General features: G+C 42.3%; 1 protein-coding gene across 2 annotated transcripts in view; it reads right to left on the bottom strand.

The window, feature by feature from the left end:
- Positions 1-5,221: 5,221 nt before the first annotated feature.
- The window catches only part of AQP9 (aquaporin 9), a 44,294-nt gene continuing 26,831 nt past the window's right edge, over positions 5,222-22,684 (bottom strand). For both annotated transcript variants that reach the window (XM_062206007.1, XM_062206008.1), the window contains 5 exons: positions 21,516-21,642; positions 17,118-17,255; positions 15,794-15,912; positions 11,899-12,116; positions 5,222-7,116 (listed from right to left, as the gene is read on the bottom strand). In XM_062206007.1, the coding sequence (XP_062061991.1) occupies positions 6,942-7,116; positions 11,899-12,116; positions 15,794-15,912; positions 17,118-17,255; positions 21,516-21,642 (777 nt within the window). In that variant the 3' untranslated portion in view covers positions 5,222-6,941. The remainder of the gene's footprint in view (positions 7,117-11,898; positions 12,117-15,793; positions 15,913-17,117; positions 17,256-21,515; positions 21,643-22,684) is intronic.

The following is a 22,684-nucleotide window of genomic DNA, read 5'->3' as shown; positions in this document are numbered from 1 at the left end:
AATATCTGGAGAGGATCTGGTTTGTGGCATTAATAAAAGAAAAGCATCAATTTGAAAAGATGCCCTATCTGAGCAACATGAATTCCTTAGATTGAAGCAAGAACAAACATTAAATTTGTGGTAAAGTTTAGGTGGAAGAATGGTGAAATTATTGATGTTTTATGAAAATGTATAGGGACAATGCCCCAGAGTAATAAGCAGTTTCCAAATAGATAGCTTATTTTAAGAAGAGACAATGCAATGATGAAGATTAAGCCCATATAAGGCCGGCGCCGTGGCTTAACAGGCTAATCCTCCGCCTTGCGGCACCCGCACACCGGGTTCTAGTCCTGGTCGGGGCACCGATCCTGTCCCGGCTGCCCCTCTTCCAGGCCAGCTCTCTGCTGTGGCCAGGGAGTGCAGTGGAGGATGGCCCAAGTTCTTGGGCCCTACACCCCATGGGAGACCAGGAGAAGCACCTGGCTCCTGCCATCGGAACAGCACGGTGCGCCGGCCGCAGCGCGCCTACCGCGGCGGCCATTGCAGGGTGAACCAACGGCAAAGGAAGACCTTTCTCTCTGTCTCTCTCTCACTGTCCACTCTGCCTGTCAAAAATAAAAATAAATAAATAAATAAATAAATAAATAAGATTAAGCCCATATAAACAGACCACCCACAACAATTTGTAAGGGAATAATTGTATTCATTCCCTAATCAAAGAGAACTGATAACTAATAGCAAAAACAATGGCCAACACTACAGACACCTTAATTGGTTCAACTTACACAATTCTGACTGAAAAATTAAAGTGGAGCAAACTTTCTGCTCCCTGGGGGCCAAAACTGTTATGCCTGGATGAGCTGCAGACAAGAGCAGAACTGTCAATGGAGGTTTTAAATAGGTGGGACTGGCCAGCACCATGGCTCACTAGGCTAATCCTCCACCTGTGGCGCCAGCGCCCTGGGTTCTAGTCCCAGTTGGGGTGCCGGTTCTGTCCCGGTTGCTCCTCTTCCAGTCCACCTCTCTGCTGTGGCCCGGGAAGGCAGTGGAGGATGGCCCGAGTGCTTGGGCCCTGCACCCGCATGGGAGACCAGGAGGAAGCACCTGGTTCCTGGCTTCAGATCGGCGCAGCGCACCAGCCGTAGTGGCCATTTGGGGGGTGAACCAACGGAAGGAAGACCTTTCTCTCTGTCTCTCTCTCTCACTGTCTAACTCTGCCTGTCAAAGAAAAAACAAACAAACAAACAGGTGGGATCAAGATCCTAAGAACTGTGGCTTTACCAGGATGGCTTTACCAGCATGATTGTGAAGACAAAGCACAGTTGAAGCAATGGCTATCAAGAGGTGGAAAGGGCCAATAAAAGCAAAACCTGATTATTCAAGAGCAAAAGTCACAACAACAGCTTTTTGGGATGCTCAAGGCACTTTGGTTTTTGACTCTCTGGAAGGCCAAAGAACAATAATATCTATTTTTTCTTTTTTGACAGGCAGAGTGGACAGTGAAACAGAGAGACAGAGAGAAAGGTCTTCCTTTGCCGTTGGTTCACCTTCCAATGGCCACTGCGGCCGGCGCACTGTGCTGACCCAAAGGCAGGAGCTAGGTGCTTCTCCTGGTCTCCCATGGGGTGCAGGGCCCAAGCACTTGGGCCATCCTCCACTGCACTCCCGGGCCACAGCAGAGAGCTGGCCTGGAAGAGGGGCAACCGGGACAGAATCCAGCGCCCCAACCGGCACTAGAACCCGGAGTGCCGGCGCTGCAGGTGGAGGATTAGCCTGTTGAGCTGCAGCGCTGGCCAATAATATCTATTTTTTATGAGAGTGTTTGAGAAAAAACAAACTTTAGCAGAAAAATGCCAAGGAAACCTTCATCAGAGAGTACTTCTCCATCTCCACAATGTTCTTGTTAATTTTGTGAGAGTTTTGATGGGAAATCATTAGGTGTTCACAGTGTAGTTCTGAATTGGCTCTTTCTGACTTCTCTTTGTTTCCTAATCTTAAAAAAAAAAAAAAAGTGAAGGGCATTTTCTATTTTTCTTCAGTTAATAATGTAAAAGAGGATGTATATGCATGGTTAAAGTCCCAGGACCCTCAATTATTTAGGAATGGACTAAACAACTGGTGTCATTGCTTACAAAGGTGTCCTGAATGTGATGGAGTTTATTTGAAAAAGAAACTTTCTTTTTTCTCCCCTGGTACTGTGAGGCTGGAACTATTCCAAGTGCTTTACGTTGATTATCTCATTGTTATTATCCATACTTAATAAATAAATAGACTGGCACTAAACATGGCTGCTGTACTAGCAAGTAGAAGAGCTCAAATTTGAACCCAGAAAGTGTGTTTGTGCACTCTGTTCAGTCACGTCTATCCATTGAGTGGTTACCATGTGTCAGACAGTAGGGCAGGTAGTGAATAAAAGATCAAAAAGCCTTGCCAGCCTTGGTCTTCTACTACAACGGGCAGAAAGAGACAAAACACAGCAAGCTTAATATGTACTATGTCTGTCTTAGGAAAGGGAAGGAAAATAAAGCAGAGAGTAAGACAGGGAGCAACAGGTGATCGGAAAGGCTTATCTAACATAGTGACATTTAGACAGACTTGAAGGAGCTAGGGTAAGCCAGCATCCCATATGGGTACCAGTTCAAGACCCGGCTGCTCCACTTTCAATCCAGCTCTCTGCTTAGGCCCCTGCACCTGCGTGGGAGACCCATAAGAAGCTCCTGGCTCCTGGCTTCGGATCAGCACAGCTCTGGCCGTTGTGGCCAATTGGAGAGTGAACCAGCGGAAGGAAGCGCTCTCTCTCTCTCTCTCTCTCTCTCTCTCTCTCTCTCCCTCTCCTTCTCTGATGTGCAACTCTGACTTTCAAGTAAATAAATAAATATTAAAAAAAAAAGAGAGAGAGGCCCTTGTGACTGGTGGTAGAGCACAGACAAGGAGGAGAGCAGTAGAAACCAGGACAGAAAGATCACAGCATGTGATGCTGTGAAAGCCATGTGAGCTTCTATCTGAAGATCATGCAAGCTGCAGGAATTTAAGCAGCAGAAGGGAGGCCAGTTAGCACGCTCTTCTAAGACCCAGTAGCAGAGATGCCAGAGGCTTAAACCTGGGCCGTGGGTTTGAGAGGTTAGATCTGGAATATATTTTGAAGACAGAGCTGACAAGAGTTTTCATTAATAGCCTAGGCTTTTAACTACTATGCCACACTTAAACATTTATTCACATTTATAATTAAAATTAAAAATGAAGACTTTCTCTCTTCCTGTCAACTTAATGAAGGAACATTTTATCTGCCAGAGGACCACGAAGCAGAGTGGGAGCATCTGTCAGAGAGAGGTGGTGGAGTGGGTGGATGTGCACGGGCTAAATTCCGGGCTAAATCCTGCATCCCAGAAAGCCCTGAGGCCCGAGCAGACTGGGGCTGTGGTTCTTCCGCTCAGACTTGCGTTCACATCCCATCTTTGCTACTCTGAGCCCTGGAGTTTGGTGCAAATCACTTGGTACCTCAGAAATTCTATAAATGAGTATGGTAATCTACTTGCTGAGCTGTTCTTAGAATCTGATGAGGCATTGGATGTGAGCGTGCTTTGCAAACTGTGGGACACTACACAAGAACTAGGCCCAAATAACCCATCACAGGATCTCTAGAGCTGATAATGCTCAAGCCACCACAGCACCAACCTGGTAATTTGTATCTTGAGTATCAAAGTTTTTTTTTTATTAAAGATTTATTTATTTATTTGAAAGGCAGAGTTAACAGGTAGGCAGAGGCAGAGAGAGAGAGAGAGAGAGAGAGAGAGAGGTCTTCCATCCACTGGTTCACTTCCCAGATGGTTGTAACAGCTGGAGCTGCACTGATCCGAAGCCAGAAGCCAGGATCTTCTTCCAGGTTTCCTACACGAGTATAGGGACCCCAGGACGTGGACCATTGGCTACTGTTTTCCCAGGCCATAGCAGAGAGCTAGATTGGAAGTGGAGCAGCCGGGACTCGAACTGGCATCCATATGGAATGCTGGCGCTGCAAGCGGCAGCTTTACTTGCTATGCCACAGTGTCAGCCCCTCAAAGTTTTAAAAGTGACATTTATATTCCATTTATTCTGTTCAACAGCTGAATATTGACTCTGATTGTGAGTGAATAAAGAAATCCTTTGATATATTCTGGGGTATTAACTGATTGGAGTCATGGAAAAATTCTGTGTTTGGCATTAAGATAAAAGTTCAAGTTTTTCAATTGTCATAGGAGAGGGAAGAGGTGATATAATTCTAACTACTAAAGGAACTATTTAAAAATAGGTTACTTGGCTGTGTGTAATTGACTTTGATGTCAATTATTCAACCTCATAAACATGCTCTTGGGTAAGAACTTGACAAAGACAAATCCACTTACTTGCAAACTAGGGGATGGGGAAGCATTTTAGTGTGAGCATATGGAATAAGAGACTTTCTCCCCATTAAAAAAAAACCTTCCTGGGGTTGATTTCCCTAAGTATATATTTCCTCTTCATAATCCTAGTCATTAGTCACCAGGTAGTGTTTAATGAACACCTGTGTGAATCACTGATTCCACAATCCATCCGGAAACTCAAAATTTGGGGTTCTCTCTTGCTCTAAGAATTATAATTTGCCTCCAGGGTCTGTTCCTGGTATGTTTTGCATCTCTCCCACTGGCAGAACTTGAGTTGGGGTGTAGGGTTCCAATTTCTTAACTCTTCTCTTCACATTTCTTCAGTTCTGGTATCTTTCAGCTTCAGCATTATGGACATTTGGGGGTCAAATAATTCCTTGTTGTGAGGGGTTGTCTTTGAATTGCTAGAGGTTTAGCGGCATCCTTGGTCTGTAGTGCCACTAGTACCCCTTCCCTAGTGATAACAAGCATATATGCATCCACACTTACCAATTGTCCTTGAAGACCATGGGAGAGAAAGGACTAAAACTGCCCTCTGTTGAGACCTATTGCTCTAATGCATGATGCTCCCAAGACTCTGAGACTACTACCAGGGTTTTTCTGGCCACAATTAGACATGGTTTTCAAAGAAACCTTAGACCCATGTGTTTTAACTAAGTCAGTGTCCTCAACTGCTGCCTATCAGAGTCACCTCAGCTATTTGGACAAATGGGACCAATGGGGCATTAATATTTTCTAAAATCTTGCCAGAGAAATCCAACTCTGTAAATAGATAACCTCTGAACTATGTATATTTAGTAGTTTTTTTACTTACAAAAATAAAAAATAAAAGACAGAAAGAGGCCAACAACAACCCAACAATTTTATTTCAAATAGGAAATATCCGGGTAGCTGCAGAGTGAGAACATTCTGTATGTCCATGAACTGTAGGACTTAGGTCATCAGAGACACTTTGCATTTGCTATTTACTGTTCTTTTATCATCACACAGCCATTGGTGACTAGATACCTTCGGGAATGCTGGGCTATTTAGCAGCCTGACTGAAGGTGTATCCCTTGATTTAGAACAGTTCACCCAGTGCTTATAACACACAGAGAATGTTTGTTGGAAAGTTGCATCAATTAGAAAACTCACAGAGAAAAGGCTAGGGAAGAAGCAATTCTCTGAGAGTCATGGTTCGGGTTGGCAGGGAAGCAAGATCAAGACTCAGCAAGGGCGAAAGTGGTTTAGGAAGGGAGCCTTGGTTAGCAATGTCTTTTAGCCCAGGAGAGCTGTGATCAAATGGCCACCTGTTCCCCTCAGTAGTACTCCAGAAATTGTGGGAACAAAACCAGACAAAATGTGGAAGCGTTATGTCCAGAAGATGTATGTGTGTATCTTCTGGAAGCTGCCAAGTCCACTTCTTCTGGAAAGCCAGCAAGAGCTGGCAAGGATTCTCGGGCAGTCATTGATCATCTGAAGAGTCAGAGGTGCATTAGGCAAAGTTCAACTTGTCAGGTGACCCTGGGCACTCACCTAACTTCCTGAGATTTTGTTTCTTTCTCTGAAAAATGGACAGCATGGTATTTGCCTCAATCCTTATGAGGATTAAATTAGATGATGTGTGAAAATGCTTTGTGAAATGTAAAGTCCGCTAAGTTATTATCCTCCCAGGGACCTTCTACTCTGCAAGTCCTACTACTCCAGGATCTGTTGGCTTCCAGTTTCGACTTCTGCGTCCTGTGTAGAGTAATAGATGAGTGCAGCCACTGATTCAACTTGTCAAATGTCTGTCCTCAAGTAAGCGATTAGGAAAATACATCTGAGCTATAAAGATAGAATGATGTATTTTTCATGACTGAGGTTACAATTGTATTTTAGGTTATTATATACTAAAGATCAGGAAATTAATTGTTGTCCTTTAAAATGCAGAAAAGCAGGAGATTAATTTGATAAATGGTTTCCATTAGAAAAATTCCATTTGGTTTCCCAAATTTATCCTGTCTCCTGGGGTTCTGAGTGCCATTATGTCCTTTACAGCTTCATGCTACAGTTTCCTACATCCCTAGGTTTCAAGAATGCCAGTATTTATAAAGATACAGAATATAATTATTTAGACAAGTACAGTTGCAGAATTTAACTAATGAGTTAGCCTGCTAGCTCTCTAGCTTATGGATATGTAAACTGAAACCACGACTTTGCTTTTTCACTTTAGATTTTGGTTGATAGTTGGGATGTATTAATTGTAGTATTGAGGATGAGGCTTTTGGTGATACTATTCCATGCAGGCATAGTGGCTGAGACCATGAAAATAAGTCTGTAGTCAAAGTTCCAATTATTAGTTTTCACTTAGGAATAAGGCAATGATTCCCAACAAGGAGGAGACCAACAGGGCAGGAAGGACGGCTGTTTCAAGGGACAGTCCACGTTATTCTGGGCTGAAGCTTGTAGAAAAGAGGTCAGTGTTCTCAATCCTTCGCTTGGTTGCTTTTGTCACCAGCTGTTCTACATAGCTAGCAGATAAATTCCACTCAAGTCTTACAGAAACACAAACACTTGGATATCATCTTTCAGAGCATACCACTACATTATAACACTAAATTCATATTTCTCTGGCTTGTCCTCAGACTGTTCTGCCTCGAAGTCTGGGTTAGGGTTTGGGTGGTGAATTTCAATGAGAAGAACATAGATGAGGCCTCCAATGACAGCACCAACCAAAGGGCCCACTACAGGAATCCACCAGAAATTATTTCCAACTCTGAAATCAAACAAGAAATTAGTGACATTTCTTTGCCTCTCTTCTGGTAATACTGTCTAGTTATTCTCTATCCAGCTGATCTTTCTCTTGCTCCCAGCTCTCTTAACTCAGCAGGAGCTAAGAATGAGATGGGAATATATGGGAATACCATGGGAACTACCACCCTAGATTTTCTAGGACCCTGGTTTCAGATGATCTGCTACATTGTCCTATTAACACCTGTGAGAGACTAGTTTATGTTTATTTCCTTTTGAAAAACATAGATCCAGAGCCCATGATCAAGACTGAGGGCCTCCAGGGAAGGTCCAGGTCAGTTGTTCAGGAGTTGCCTTCCCCTTATCCTGTAAAACAAGGCCCAGGGATTATGAATGGAGGAGATGTTCAGAATTTGGAAAGATTCCTGCGCATCATTGATATATGAGGGCAATCAAAATAAACCATCAGGAAATATTTGTCCATGAATGAATGCATTTCTAAAAATCCAAGGTGGATATGTGTATTACTTACTTTACTTAAATTCATGGTTATTTTTGATGTCCTAGCTCAACATTGCTCTCTGATTGAGCTTGTGTGTCATGATTGCTCCTCCACCAGAAATCCTCAGTATCAGCGCCTTCTATTAAAAGTAAAGTTCTGAGGAGAGCAGGTGGCTTTTGGAAAGAGGAGATCATTTAAATAACTCCGGAGAAAGGGCCACAAACACTCAGAAGCAGATAAAACAATACAGTATACTGTTCAAGAATATATACATTTAAAATAAAACTTTCTTTTTAAAGCATGGGAATGATAAACACAAAAATTTCAGGATACTGCTTGGGAGACAGGGGAACTAGATGAAAGCACATTGTATTCCAGATTGTATTCGTGATGATTGTATTCCAGAAGGATTCATGGCTGTTCTTTTCATTATATGCTCAATAGCTACACGTACATTCACGGTGCCTTTTTTTATTAACAGCAAATTTTGATTAGAAAGGATAATAAAAGTGGCAGAAAACAAGAGTCCTATCCTGGTTCCCACATGACCTAGTTCTAGTGTCAGGATTGTCTAGAAAGTGATTGAAACTCTCTGAGCTCCAGTTCCTCCATCTGCACGGCTTAAGTAAGGGCACTGAGCTGGAGCGCGGCAGCCACCAGATGTCACTCTTACAGCACGGGAGAGAGGACATTGTACTGCTGCTCTCCAAGCACCTTGTCCCCCGTCCCCAAATCTGATGGACTTTTCTTTGAGAGGTTCTGGAGGGCAGCTGCTTCTTTCATCTGGTTTCAAAGAACTGGGAGCTTTCTCTGGAGGTCATCACAAGAAGGAGTATGCTGCGTTATCTGATCCATTGTTTCCTTTCACAGGGAAACCCTCCCTGTCCTTGGGCAGATTCAGGTCCAGAATATCAGACAGGGAGCATGCCCTCCTGTTGGGGCTGGGCTCGCTTCCTTCTAAAAGCCCAAACACGTTGTGCCAGGGTCACAAGTCCTGAGTGGAGGAGCTCAGATGTGGTTACCTGCCTGGCCTGGTCTTCCATGCACGCAGGATGGTGACCATTTGTACAGTCTGATTTAGAAGGTGCCAGGAGCATGGCAATTGTCTCAAGGAACATCTTTAGGAATTTATTACTATGAGTACCATTTTTTAGAAAATTAATTATACTTCAGAGATCCTTCAGCTATTAAGTCATTAATACCCACATAGGAATGAACGGAGAGAGCTCCAATGGGAAACAGCCTCATATTTACTGACAATGCAGGAGTCAGCCAGGATCTGTTGGCTCGAACCCTTGTCAACCTTCTGGTTCCCCATTCTCCCTGCCATCTATCCTTCCCTGCTTGTCACGCAGGGGCAAGTGGGGACTTGAGAACAAGGCAGTCTCGACTGTACTGGAGACTTCAGTGTTGGATCTAAGCTGTGATGTCTACCTTGGCTATGGAAACATTGGAGGGATGTTATCATCCCAAGGTGTTTTGTTTTTCGTTTTTGTTTTTGTTTTTGCAGAACTTATTAGTTGAGGATTACTAGCAAGCCCAGTTTTTTACTAATGGATTTCTCTTCCTCTACTCTCCTTTTTCAGTATATCTTATGTGGTGATGCCAGATTCATTTTGCTAAACTGACATTCTAATTGTGCCAGATTTCTGCCTCAAATCCTTTGCTACTCCCTTTACATTATAGAATAGAGACTGGAAAGACCCAGTCTTCTGCATGTACCCTTCCCAGACTGGATCTCTTGTTATTTTAAAATTCTGTCTAGCCTGACTGAGATATCTTCTCAGTTGCCTGTTTAAGCAGGTCTAAATACTACAAAATGCGCCGGCGCCGTGACTCAACAGGCTAATCCTCCGCCTGCAGTGCCGGCACACCGGGTTCTAGTCCCGGTCGGGGCGCCGGATTCTGTCCCAGTTGCCCCTCTTCCAGGCCAGCTCTCTGCTGTGGCCCGGGAGTGCAGTGGAGGATGGCCCAAGTGCTTGGGCCCTGCACCCCATGGGAGACCAGGAGAAGCACCTGGCTCCTGGCTTCGGATCAGCGCGGTGCGCCGGCTGCAGCGGCCATTGGAGGGTGAACCAACGGCAAAGGAAGACCTTTCTCTCTGTCTCTCTCTCTCACTGTCCACTCTGCCTGTCAAAAAATTAAAATAAATAAATAAATAAATAAATATAAATACTACAAAATGCTCCCACTTCCACCCCTATAATTCCTACATTTAGAGAGAGAAATCTTCCCTCAACTCCTGGAGTTAATTAGTGAACTCTCCTTAATGCACTTGACAACTTCAAACTTGTGTTAGAGCCTATGTGATCACCTCGTAAGTAGAATATAAATAAAGCGATATAGGGTCTATAGGGCCTTATCACTTTAGCACAGGGTCTTGAGTAAGAAATCAAATAGCTACACGAATGAATAAATGAATATACGAAGGAAAAGACCCTGATGCTAGTGAGAGACATGGGACTCAGAGCTTGGCATTAGGAGATTCCAGCACTCTCAGCACCCTCCCCCATACCTGGACCTTCCTAATATGTACTTAACAAAGGAAAAAGAGGTCAGGCAAGATCCCTACTTGTGTGTGGAACCACCATGACTCTCAGAGCTTTGGATAAATCACCAAGGAGGGCAAGGAGGAAGGATGAATGTGGTCTTCAAATGTGTGGCTTTAGAAGGTAGGATTAAAAGAAACTCACAGGCTAATCTGGGCTCTTGGAATAAGATGATGTTTAGGCATGTGTCTTTGATGTGCCATTGGAACAATACAAAGGAGCCTTCCTAATTGGAAATCTTTTGGCGTTTTAGTTGTGATATTCTGGAATAGTTTTTCAACCACAATACTACTAACATTTTGGGCTGGATAATTGTGTTTTGGGGGTCTGTCCTGTCCATTCTTAGCAGCATTCCTGGCCTCCACTCATCAGACACCAGTGGTAATCCTCTCTATCCACTCCAAACTGTGACATCCACAAATGTCTCCAGGCATTGCCAAAACTCTCTGGAGCAAAATTGCCTGCCTTTGTTTCAGAATCACTATTTTAGAAAATTCATTACATTGTCAACTTCTTGAGGTTACTTGATTCTCTTTGTATCTTTCAATACTGAGGTGATGTCTGAACTTAGAATTTATTCATTCATTGTCTTATTCAATAACTTTCTACAAAACTTTTCTATGAGCCAGCCCCTGTCTTAGGTGCTGTAGCTAGATACATCAGGAAAACTATCAAGGTCCTCTTGATATGCACATACTGGAGGTTCTCAGATAGTCCATGGTGGTGGTGAGTGGTATCAATTATTTTAATAGCTTCTTTTTCAGCCTGGTAAAAGGCAACCAAAACTCTCCTTGAAGTAAAGTCACAAGAGGCACCAGGACAGCATTTAAAAGCGTTCATGTCCTGGATTCTTAAAGTAAATATTGACTTAGAATTTGCTCACACATGTCTTTCTTCTCCCCCCTTGCCTTGTTTCAGCCCTGTTTCCTGATGAAGCGAAGTGAGTTCCTTTCCCACAGAGTGGTCTCTGTGATTTCATGGCATGGCAGTGAGAAAGACTGAATGGGCAAAATTTGTCCAGGGACATGGATTCTACTAGGAGATGCGTTTCCTCAGCACATCCTGAAGTAGAAACCACGGAGTCGCCATTTTCTGGGCACTGGCTCTGTTTTATGTCTGTGTCATCAGGAATTTCTTACTCATATCTCAAGACCTAATTCAGCTCTCACTTTGTTAGTCATGTCCTTTCCTGGTTCCTGGGAAGACTTACTCACTCCCTGAACCTGTGCTTTCTCAGCACTTATAGGGGTTTCCAGAGCACTTAATTTACTACTCAAGGCTCAGCTGACATTGAAATTTCCTTGCCTAGCACAATGACCACAGCATAGATAGTGTGCCATAAGGATCCATTGAGTGAATGAAGTACAAGTGAAATGGTTCATGATGTCCTGCAGTAGCATTAGAAGATGTAAATTCTAGTCCCAAATCTGTTAAAAAGTGAATCCAAAGACAAGCAAAGTGTTCACATAAAGCCATTGAACAATAGAAGGATTATTATTGCTATGCCATATGGGACAGGCCCATCTCTGCTGGATTTATCTAGAGCTTACCTCTCTCTGTTCCCCCCTGTTTTCCCTATACCCCTGTAACACATCTTGCCACAAAGCACCAGTGAAATGTCCCAAACTGAGAACCATAGTGTATACTTCTACCTGCCCATCAGAACTCTCCTAGGTCTCCCAGTCAAAGCCCAGCCAGCCCTCTCTGATAAGGCTCAACATGATCTCTGTGTCTCCCCCTTACCATTGATACTTACGTGAAGACTTCGAATCCCCATCCTGCCAAAGCTGTGAAAAGTCTCGGACTCAGGTCTCGAGCTGGGTTCATGGCACAGCCACTGTTCAGCCCCAAAGAGCCAGAGAGGACAATAATCAAGAGGCCAACGACAATCGGCTCTAGGCCTCTGGGCACTCCCAAGTTTTTGGAGTCAAAAATGGCAAACACAAGTATGAGGAGAAACATGGTGGACATTACCTGGAAAGGGAGAAAATGTGCAAGGGGTTTATTTAATCTTGTCATTTTCTCACTTGCTCACCTCAAATTTGTTATGAAATCTGAACCTGGTGATAACTAACATACGCTGAACGAGTACATGGTTCCTTTTATCACAGTAGTCCTAGAGGCTGATCTAGGGCTCATTTACAGATTGGTTACCTGCCCAAGGTCACAGGCTGAGGAAGTGGCAGTCAAGTCTGGATCTAGAGAGGTCAGCTCTGCAGACTGTTATTTGAACACAGTGTATACTATGCTGTGCCCTGGCTAACCAGCAATGGAAGCTGCAGGCTGAAAAAGATGTATGAAGGGCTTGTTCAAATTGCAAGGAAAGCTATGTGAGACCCCAATAGGTAAAGATGTGAAAGAAATGAACAGAAGACTCACAAAAGAAAGTTTGACTTAGGAAACAATGGGAAGAGCTGATTTGTAATAAATGAAACAGGACAAAAGGAAGAAGGGAGGTGGGAAAAGATGCCTGAGTATACATCAATAAGGAAAGAGCTAACTGTATAAGTTGAGCATCCCCAATCTAGAGATCCAAAACCTGAACTACTTCAAAATCTGAAACTTTTTGAGCATCAATATGACATCACAAATGGAAAATTCCACACCTGACTTCAGGTGACAGGATATAGTCAACATGCACTAGAAATATTGCATAAATTCTCTTCAGGCTATGTGCATAAGAAATGTAAATGCATTTTGTGTTTAGACTTGAGCCCCACCATCAAGATATATCATATATATATATATGCAGATATTCCAAAATTCAAAAGAATCCAAAATTGGAAACACCTCCAGTGCCAAACATTTCAGATAACGACTATTCAGTCTGTAGGATGGAATGCTATTTCAGTCTGCTAGATAACCATTAAAAACTATAAATATAAAAACTACGTAGTAATGTTGCAAATGTTTATGCCATTAAATGAAAACATTGTATGTGTGTTATGTTTTGCATTTAAGAGAAAAATTGCAAGACACTATACACAAATAGTAATAAATATCCTGAAGTGTTGGGTTATAGATGATGCTTTCCTTTCTATTCTCTGTTTTCTTACTGAACACATGATGTGACAGGTGCTTCATATGCTTTATCTTATTCAGACTTCATAATAACCCTTTGAGATGAATGCTATTATTTTGAGTTTGTGGATGAGAAAACTTAGGCAGGAAGAGGCTCAGGGGCACACTGCCAAAGAATCAGGATGGGAACCAGGCAACTTGTTTTAGAGTATAAAGTCTTCACCTTTTCGGCTGCTTTCCAAAATGACAATATTAAAAGAATTTATCTTCAAAGACACATGTTTTCCCAAGAGCGCGTTTCCCTGAAAAGCCTTTCCTGACACTCTTGGGCAGAACAGAAGCCCCTGCCTCTACCCTTCCATGGCATTCTGACGTTATGTCTATCACTGCTCTTGTCACCCTGCAAGAGAACAATCTGTTTACTTGTCAGATCGAGCATCCAACCCTTAACCCCTTGAAGGAAGAACAGCATGGAACTATACCTGGCCCAGATGGTTCTCAATAAATATTTATTAGCTGAATGAACAATTGAATATTAATAAAACTCCAGAATATTTAGAGCTAAATAATTCAATCATCTTGAGACAAAATGACCTGTGATGATGAGTTCTGTTGAGTGTCTTCTGATAATTGACATTTCTTAGAATGTACTTCAGAGCCTAAGGAATACCAGAATCCTGCAGGGATTGTTACTGGTTGGAACATCAGGGTTTTATAATATTTATTTTTTCTATTTACTTATAAAAATAACTGGCTTAAAATCTACAGATCCAGAGACACTGGCAACTCACTCTGAGACAAGGACACAATGAAGAAAGTTTAGGAGATGGTATGTAGGTCAACATCAAGAAGTGAATAATCCTTGGTGAGACTGGACCTCCACTGACCAGATACCAAGCAATTTCCTTATGACCAAGGCACTTGGTGAAGTTTCTTGAGGTTAGGGATTGGGAGATGATGAAAAATTCTACAAGATTCCATCAGAAGACTATAGGTGGGAGGAGGTGGTGGGGAGGGGTTGGCTAAGGGTAAAAAAGGAGTATTGTTGAATGCCCACTCTGCAGCAAGGATTTTATTGCTGTGCAGTATTAGGTATTAGTGATGTCTTGTCAGAAGACTACACTGAGTATCCAAGAGATTCTGAGTGACTTGCTCAAAGGCAAATTCTTGGTAGGAGACAGAGCTGGGACCAGGTCTCCCCAGCATATTACAAGACTTTGAGGGAAGTTCACACCACCGTCTTACCCTCGGGTGGCTTTGTGTCGAGCATGCCTCTGGGGCCAGTAAACTCTCAACAGGGGAAGGGGGATGTGTCTGTAGGAAGGACAGAGTATCACTTCAGGACTCTGAGCAGAGGGGCTGACTCTGCGGCAAACATCTATGGAACCGGTAGTTTCATTTTGTTTCTTAGATCCTCAAAACAGCTTGAGAATATAGGGAGATAGCCATGGGCTAAGAATACTACCGCACAAGAAACAAAGACTACGTCCTTTTCAGGGCAAGCCAGGGTTTGAGAAAGTCAGTGGAAATGACATGAATTCACACGAGAAATCTCAAAAGTCCTTTTAACAGACCTTTACTCCATTCCTGTCTTCTTCATTATATTGGCAAATAGGATCCTCAAGAAACCTTGCAACGCTTATCTCCAAAGACCTTTCTGAGGTACCCCTGGTCCCCTTCTGACTCAGAAAATGCACAGCTTGTTGCTCCAGGTCTTTATGGGCATTTGGGGCTTAACATTTTCCACTATTCTGTTCTTCCTGACGTGTCTATGAGAAGTAACTCCTGGCACTTTGAAGCTAGAAAGATTCGCCCCGTCTGTCCTCTGTATTAATAGAGAGGTAAGGGACTTCCACCATGTTGCCTTCGGTGATTTCTTTTGTCCCAAGTTTATGAAACAACTGCCCTCCTGCCCTTTTCCTCCAGATGGCACCAGTTTTCCCTACCTGGAAAACTCCTCTCCGGTCCTGTCCTTTCCCTCCTTCCTCTCTTCCTTCCCTCCCTCCCTCTGCCCTGATCAAGGTGACCAGCAGCCTTCTTGGGACACAATAGAGGAAGAAGTAGGAAAAGTCTGTTGGGTTGATAATGTTGGTCTGGCCATACACTGACCAAAATAGTGCAATTGGCTACACTATGGATGCTTGGGTGCAGCCCCTTTTAAAAATATTAATAAGGCATAGAAACCTCTAGCTATAGTGAAAATTTTTATAAATCTATGCACATATTGAGACAGACAGGAATCATGATACACTAGGCTGAACTACCACACTTCACAGTCCTTGAATTCAGATACAGAGGACTTTTCTGTGGCCTCCCCATTTAGACCATGTGCACAAAAGAGATGACAATGGTGAAATGAATCCCATTTGCCTCTACAGAGGCTGAAATGTCTAGTAATTCACTCTTTCTGGAATGTGAAATACATGTATGTATTAAAGAGGAAGTAGAAAACTCTTTTACTAGAATCAACTTGTGAAAAGGTGAAATATTGCCAAGAAAGCTTTCCCAGGGGCCTCTGACTCTGGAAATACAACCTCTTCTTTCTGATAGGCCTATAACATGCCAGCACATTTCTCTTCTTAGATTATGTCTTGTCACCAAAGTTAGGTCTGTGTTGAATCTACACTTACTTGGTCTGCAAATGCATTCGTCAGAGACAGATATGGAGCCGGGTATGTTGCAAAAATATGTGCTGTTGCATTTTCTCCCACGATGAGCAATTTTCCACCAGCAAAAGACATGAATCCATCTATGGAAAACAGAGCTCTGGTACATTAGTGTTCTCTAGGAATGGCTAAGGGAAGATTATGTCAGGTGTTGGGCAAAATAACCGTAGTGAAACAATCATATTGAGCCTGCCATAGCAATGCTGCATAGTATGGTAGTTTTAGAGATGCTCATGGGAATCCCAGGATGGTGGCTCAATGATAGAAAGCTCTTGGCTGCCCCAGATGGATCACTCCAGCCTCAAACCAAATCCTTAGCTAGGGGGATCCTGGCAACCAATTTTTGTGTGGGGAAATTCTTAGATTTTTCAAGATCAAATGAAGGCCTTGTTGGCACTTGGGCCTGTTATAGGAAGAATTCATAATTCACAGAAGGTTCTTGGTAATCCCTAATAAAGACTTTAGAATTTGAGGGTATCAAAGCATAGGGAAAGCATTCTTAGAGCCAGGAGGATGGCAGCCCCTGTTTGACATAGTGGATGGCTCTCTGAACTTATGGTCTGGTTCTGAAGTCCCCTTTAGTCCTCGTAGACCCTAACTCTCAGAGAAAAGCACTTATGGGGAGACACCCCTTTCTATAACTTATTTCTCTAAGGTTTGGTTCCTAAATTCTAGTTCCTAAGGTCTTCAGTTTGACAGTCATCATGTATTGGATTAGACAGAAGGAGCTTCTTTTGAATACTCTTCACTTTACAGGAGAGGAAGTGGAGGCCAATCAAGTCAGATGACTTATTTCATTCACACAGCTACTTACTGACACAGTAGAACTAAACTCTGGGTCTTTGATCACTAATACCGTGTTTTTCTTGAGCACAATTGCAGAACAGAAGCTCTGGCTGTTTGACAAAAAGGAATTTAAGGCTCCCCACCCAGCCAATTTTTCTACTGCCTCTTGTTCAAAGAGATTTTCCAGGATGCTTATTGGTCAAACCCTTTGCCACCAGTCAACTCTTTTCCCAACCAAATTAGGAAAAGCAGTGGAGAAACCATTGGTCTCTTATTCATTTTGTGCGTGTTCACATTATAGTGTTGTCATGCTTCCCATTTAAGGTGTGGCCATTTGCATTAAAAGACTTTATAAGTTGGTCCTAATGATAATGATGAACTCAGGATCTTATGTGTAGAACTTTGTGTCAATTGTAGAATGCTTCTTCTCACTTTAATGTCACCTCTTTCTAACTTTTAATATCAGCTCTTCTTTCCCTTTGGACTCAGGGGCCCTACTCACCATAGTAAATGCCAAAGAGGGTTGCAGCCCCTACAAAAGCTCCCAAGAACTGGGCTCCCACATAAAATGGAAATTTGAACCATTTCATTCGTCCAAAGAGACACATTGCGAGAGACACAGCCGGGTTGATGTGACCACCTGCAAGGAATAGAAGGTGATAATGGATGTCAGAGTGAAAGCCAAGAACTAGGATGGTTATAAAGAAGACTTTATCTAGAGTTCTTGAGTATAACTATCTTTTAGGTAGAGATCTGTGTATGAAGAGAATGGAGAGAAAGACAGGAAGAGAGAAGGGGGGGGGGGAGAGAAAGAAGGAGAGAAGAAAAAAAGTGACACACATATAGCTTGTGTTTGAAAGGGAAGGAAGGGAAGATTAATAATTCTCATCACATCATTAGATACTATACATGTTATTTATGAAAATGGAGTCAGACATAAAAAGAAACTAGATGTATTCAAGTGGCTCATTTTTATGTTTTTTAAAGTCTACTTGTAATACAATAACACCAATTAGATTATTATAACCTATTTAATTTTTAAAGGTAATGTAATTATACAGTATACAAATATCATTTGGATCCATATGTAGCCATTCCATAGCCCATGCCCAGAGGATATAAAAATTATGTTAATTCCCGTGGCTGTGGCTCTCCTTCAGGTAATGGGCCTAGCTTATTTTGAGTTGGTAACAGTGTCTTAGTGGGTTCTCCTCAATTCCTCTGCATAAACAGTATATATTTCATCAGTGCACAGAAATGTAACAACCCTCTTCTCACCCAACCCAAACCACAGCTAGAGAAATCAGCTTCCTTGATTCTTATCTAACCACAAGATTAAACAGAGGGTTTGCTTTATGGAAGGTCCCTACCATTTCAGGCTGGCTGTGTTCGTAACAGCAGCAACATTTACTGAACTCTTACCAGATGCTATCACTTGCTGAGGGTATTATTACGGGTGTTGAATCTTTTTAATAACCCAGTGATCTGGGTACCACTCCAGTTCACCCTGAAGAAACTGAGGCATAGAAGTAACATTCTTAAGTCCAACTGGTCAGTAAGTGGTAGAACCAGGGTTGAAATACAGGTTTATCTGAACTCTAAAGCCTAGGTACTATACCATACCACTTCTACCCTTTTCCACCATGTTTATGGGGCCTTCTTTGCTTTCGTGGGCAGAAAAAAAATAAAGAATTTTAAAAAATCATCTTTGCACATTTAGTCTCACTTCTAGGGAAGGAGGTTATCCATTTGATAAAGACATTTTGTGTGGAGGGAAATCAGAGTCATTGTCAAGGTGTCCACACTGAAATGTGGACTTTCAAGTTGTGCATGGTGTAAACAAAAGAGAGATGAGACCATGTGGGGATGATGATGATGATCCTGTACCCTCTGACCCTCCATAGGACTGACAGGTGAGTTTTCCCAGAAGCCTTCCTAAGGCCAGCCCCACTCCTCTTCTTCCAGAGGCTGGTTAGGGAGCAGCTACCCACTGTGGAAGGACAAGGGGCCTAAGAAATCAGCTCCAACCAAATTCCTCCCCTTTCGTGACCCCACCAATGAGAGACTTCTGGGTTTAACAAACTCCTCTTAGAAAACAAAAATTTCCCATAGGTGGGTTTATACTGTTTAAGCCCCTTATCAGCACCCTGAAGCTAGAACTATTATTCATCACATGGTGAAGGCACTTAGTAGGTATTTGAGCTATAAAAGATGAGACCTCAGAGATCTACATGGAGGGAAGCTGTTTGGGGGCTGGAGAGGATATGCCTGGGAGGGTGTTTTGTGAAGCAAGGAGGTAGACTTGAAGAAAGGTTCAGAAAGGGAGGTGGAGCAGAGGCATCCTGATATGTTTGCCTGGGAGCTAAGTGGCTACTGGAAATTTCTCCCTGCAGAGATGAATGGTCAGCACTGAGTCACCACAAGCACAAAGTGTATCAGTGTAGTGGAAAGAACACAAGTACCAGAGCCATGGAGTGCTGCTTTCAAATATCACTTCTATCAAGATCATCATGATCATCAAGTTACTCACATAAAGTGCAGCTAGACCCTATAAAGTGCAAGATGAAAGTCTTCAGTGAACAAAGTGAACTCTTTCTGGGTTCTGCTAGGCTAATTCCATCTTCTCTACCACCCACAGACAATCATGTGGTAGAGATAAACTCTTTATTTTTCATTAAGTGCCACTATTTTGCTTTTTCAGTGAATTTAGTCTACTTATACATTGCTACAAAACAACTACTTTGAAACACTTCGTTTGAAATGCTACATAATTAGGGCATTGTGAGTTCTGATTGACTGGATGTGATTTGATTCACAAGGGAGTAGCACGTTGTAACTCCTTTTTTAGTAAGGTGATGGTTTTTATTTAAAAGTCAGATATCAGCTGACCTTACCAGTCTGTGGTCACAAAACGTATCACATTCTACTTATGCACAATCTACATTGGTTATTTTTGGAATCTTCCAGGAGAGCTTCACATGTGCCCAAGTTTATTTGTTAGCTATAGCCACCTCCCCCATACAAACTTTCTCTCCTGTTCCTGCAGTTGTGAGCTCAGTGGTGATGCTATGGCCTGCATGGAGGTCCTGGTGGGCAAGTGTGTTGTCTCTGTGCATTCCCAGAGCCACTAATTTTCACTCATGCCATGATGGTTTTCAAACAAAAATGGGTGATAAGGGATCCCTTTCCAAGCCAATGCTATCTGTCATCAATCAGGTTCAGACTTGATTTGTATTTTGGAATCTTTTTATCATATATCTGTTGGCCATTTTTACTTCTTCTCAACTGGATTGGTTGCTTTCATGTTGACTTTGTTGAGCTGCTGATATATATAAAAGACACAAACAGATATGGACCATGGTGGTCATAAGGGTTTTAACTACAATTGTAGGGTCTGAGGCTGGTGGATTCTATGTAACTACTTGATGGTGTTCAGTTAAGGGTGTTAAGCAGGTAAAATACTCCCAAATAATGTCTTCACCTTAAAAGTAGCCAAAAATATGCACATGTTTATATTACATGGGTTGTGGAAACCACATTTACGTGAATGTAGCACGTGTGGGGCAGCAGTATGGCATCTTGCAGGCTTGTTTTAAGCCTAGAAGGTATTTTGTGTCTGGTATCAAGACCTGCACTCTAACTCAGTCTTGGCAGATTTGGGGCATTTCTCTGGTTATGTGCACACCCTACATATGGTTTGACTTGAGTTAGGTGGCACTGTGCTATGATCACAGCAAAGACTGACAAGAGTTTGAAAGGAGACATTGCTCATACCAAGCAAATCACATACACAGGAATCCATCATTCAGACTAGCCCAGGGTCTGAGCCTGTATGTAACAGGGGAAGGCAATGACAGTAAATGACCATTATAGGTGCCCAGCCCAGGGAGTCTGTAGGGAGCTGCTTTTTAAAAAAAAATCACTCTTCAACACTCCAGTGGCAGCCAGCTTAGACCTCTGTCAGGGTTGCTCTGCCCAACGACCCTTTCCCATACAAGGCCACTGGAAATGTGTCAGAACGGGGACATGTGCTTCACTCTCACATAGACCTGGGTCAGAGCTTTGCTCTGTCTCCTAATCAGCAGCAGGACTTCCAGCAATTTACTGGTTCACTTTCAGCTTCAGGGGTTTTGTTTTTCTAAGGAGAATGGAGACCACAATGCCAACCTCAGAGGGCTGTGGTCAAGCAGGAAGGAGGTCAAGGACATCCGATGCCCAGCACTGTGCCCAGCCTGCAGGGGACTGCTCAGACCCCTTTCTTCCTTTACCACCAGCAGTCTTGCCTCGGTGCTCAGTGCCCAGCCCAGGCCACTCGAAGATCCAGAGCGCCTTTGGTAATCAGATCATTTCTATAGTCCCTTTGTTCTCAGACTCATTAAATATTAGCATTTCAGTTTGCTTCTCATAACTTTGTGAATGGTTTCCAATCATCTCACTTCTCAGGGGAGAATTCAGCGAAGACCTACTAGATAGGTCTGCACTTCCATGAAAGCACCACCCATTTTTCAAGGACCTGTTCTGATTGCTGTGGATAAACATTATATTTATAAATATTAAAACATGACACCTTTATTTGTTGTAGTAACCTTTACTGAGCTATCTATGAGATATCTGGAAAATCGCTTCTAAGTGTGCAGTAGAGCCTCACATTGACCAGCAAAGTGGCTGGACTGAGGAATGAATCACATGTGAGTCCTAACCCCCAAATCTGTCTCTTGCTAATTGTTGCCTTTCCACCAGTAATTCACTTTATCATAGACCAAAAATAAAAAATGAGCTAGAATACAAACTGTTAAAAATTGTTGAGATATAAGTAAATCAATATATGTAAAGCACCCAGCACTGCATTAGCACACTGGAAAATGAGTTCATAGTAGCTATTGTTATTTCTACTGCTTACCAGAGACACCTCCAGTCACATAAATGGCCATTGCAACTGACATAGCAAATCCAACATTGAGAGTGACAATTCCTCCAAAGTGTCCTCGACTCAGGACAGCCTGGGCAACGGAGCCACATCCAAGAACCTGGAATGAGAACAAAATCCACAAGTACATGGGAATGGTCGCTGTAAAAGCAAGGGAATTAACAGCAAGCATTTGTAATCAGCTATGCATATGCAATAAAGTGGTGGGCCCGAGGCTGCATCCAACTGACAGGTGAGTTTTTCTTGGCCTACATAATGCTAAAATTGTGCCTACATTTTAAAATCAGGTAATTTTATAAAATAGATCTGGAGTTCTTGTTTTTAAAAATTAAAAGTTATATTTTGATATGATTGTATATTCACATTAAGTTGTAAGAAATAATGCAGAAAGATCCTATGTGCATTCTACCCATTGATTCCTTCTAATCAATCACAAAGATCTGGTAATCCAGAGGGAAATAATTTCATGGAGCAAAGTAGCTGTTGGCTGCTTCCTATACACAGAGTTTGTGCCTTCCCAGTTGGTTCACTTCACTCACTTAAGTAACTTTCCTGGCCCCTGTAGACATTTGAGTTTGAGAGCCCTGATAGTGAGTCTTATACAATCTTAAACTGGTGGAGAGTATTTTTGGAGAATGCAATCAGTACCAGAAAGGCTTGGAATAAATGAATTATGGAGCATACATTTAGTAGACTATTATGCAACTCTAAAGTAGAACGAGGGAGATGTATATGTACCAAAATGAAAAGATCCCCAAGGTGTATTATTAAAATTTTTAAAAGATGGAGTACAGTATTAAAGCACATTACTGATCATACTAAAAGCAAATCATATGCATTCCTTTTTGTATTCACGAGCTCTGTCCATGAATAAAAATGCAGCAAGAAATGGAGTTGAATCTAATGGGGGAGAAATGGGTGGTTGGAACAGATATTGGAAGAAAATTTTACATTGTATACTCCTATGCCTTTTTGCCATATAGTTTTAAATAAAAAAAAGGTCCTACATTTTCATTGAAAAGCCAGTTAAAATATGCAATCACAGGCTATTAAAGAAATATTTAGCAAAGGAAGGTTCTTGGAAAAGATGGAATAATTCCACACAAGTTTGGTAGGAAAATGATATGATAACAAATGACCAA

Source organism: Lepus europaeus, chromosome 11, assembly GCF_033115175.1.
Source record: "Lepus europaeus isolate LE1 chromosome 11, mLepTim1.pri, whole genome shotgun sequence".
Lineage (NCBI taxonomy): Eukaryota > Metazoa > Chordata > Mammalia > Lagomorpha > Leporidae > Lepus > Lepus europaeus.
The sequence above is the reverse complement of the archived record's forward strand: the minus strand, read 5'-3'. Positions and strand labels throughout refer to the sequence as shown.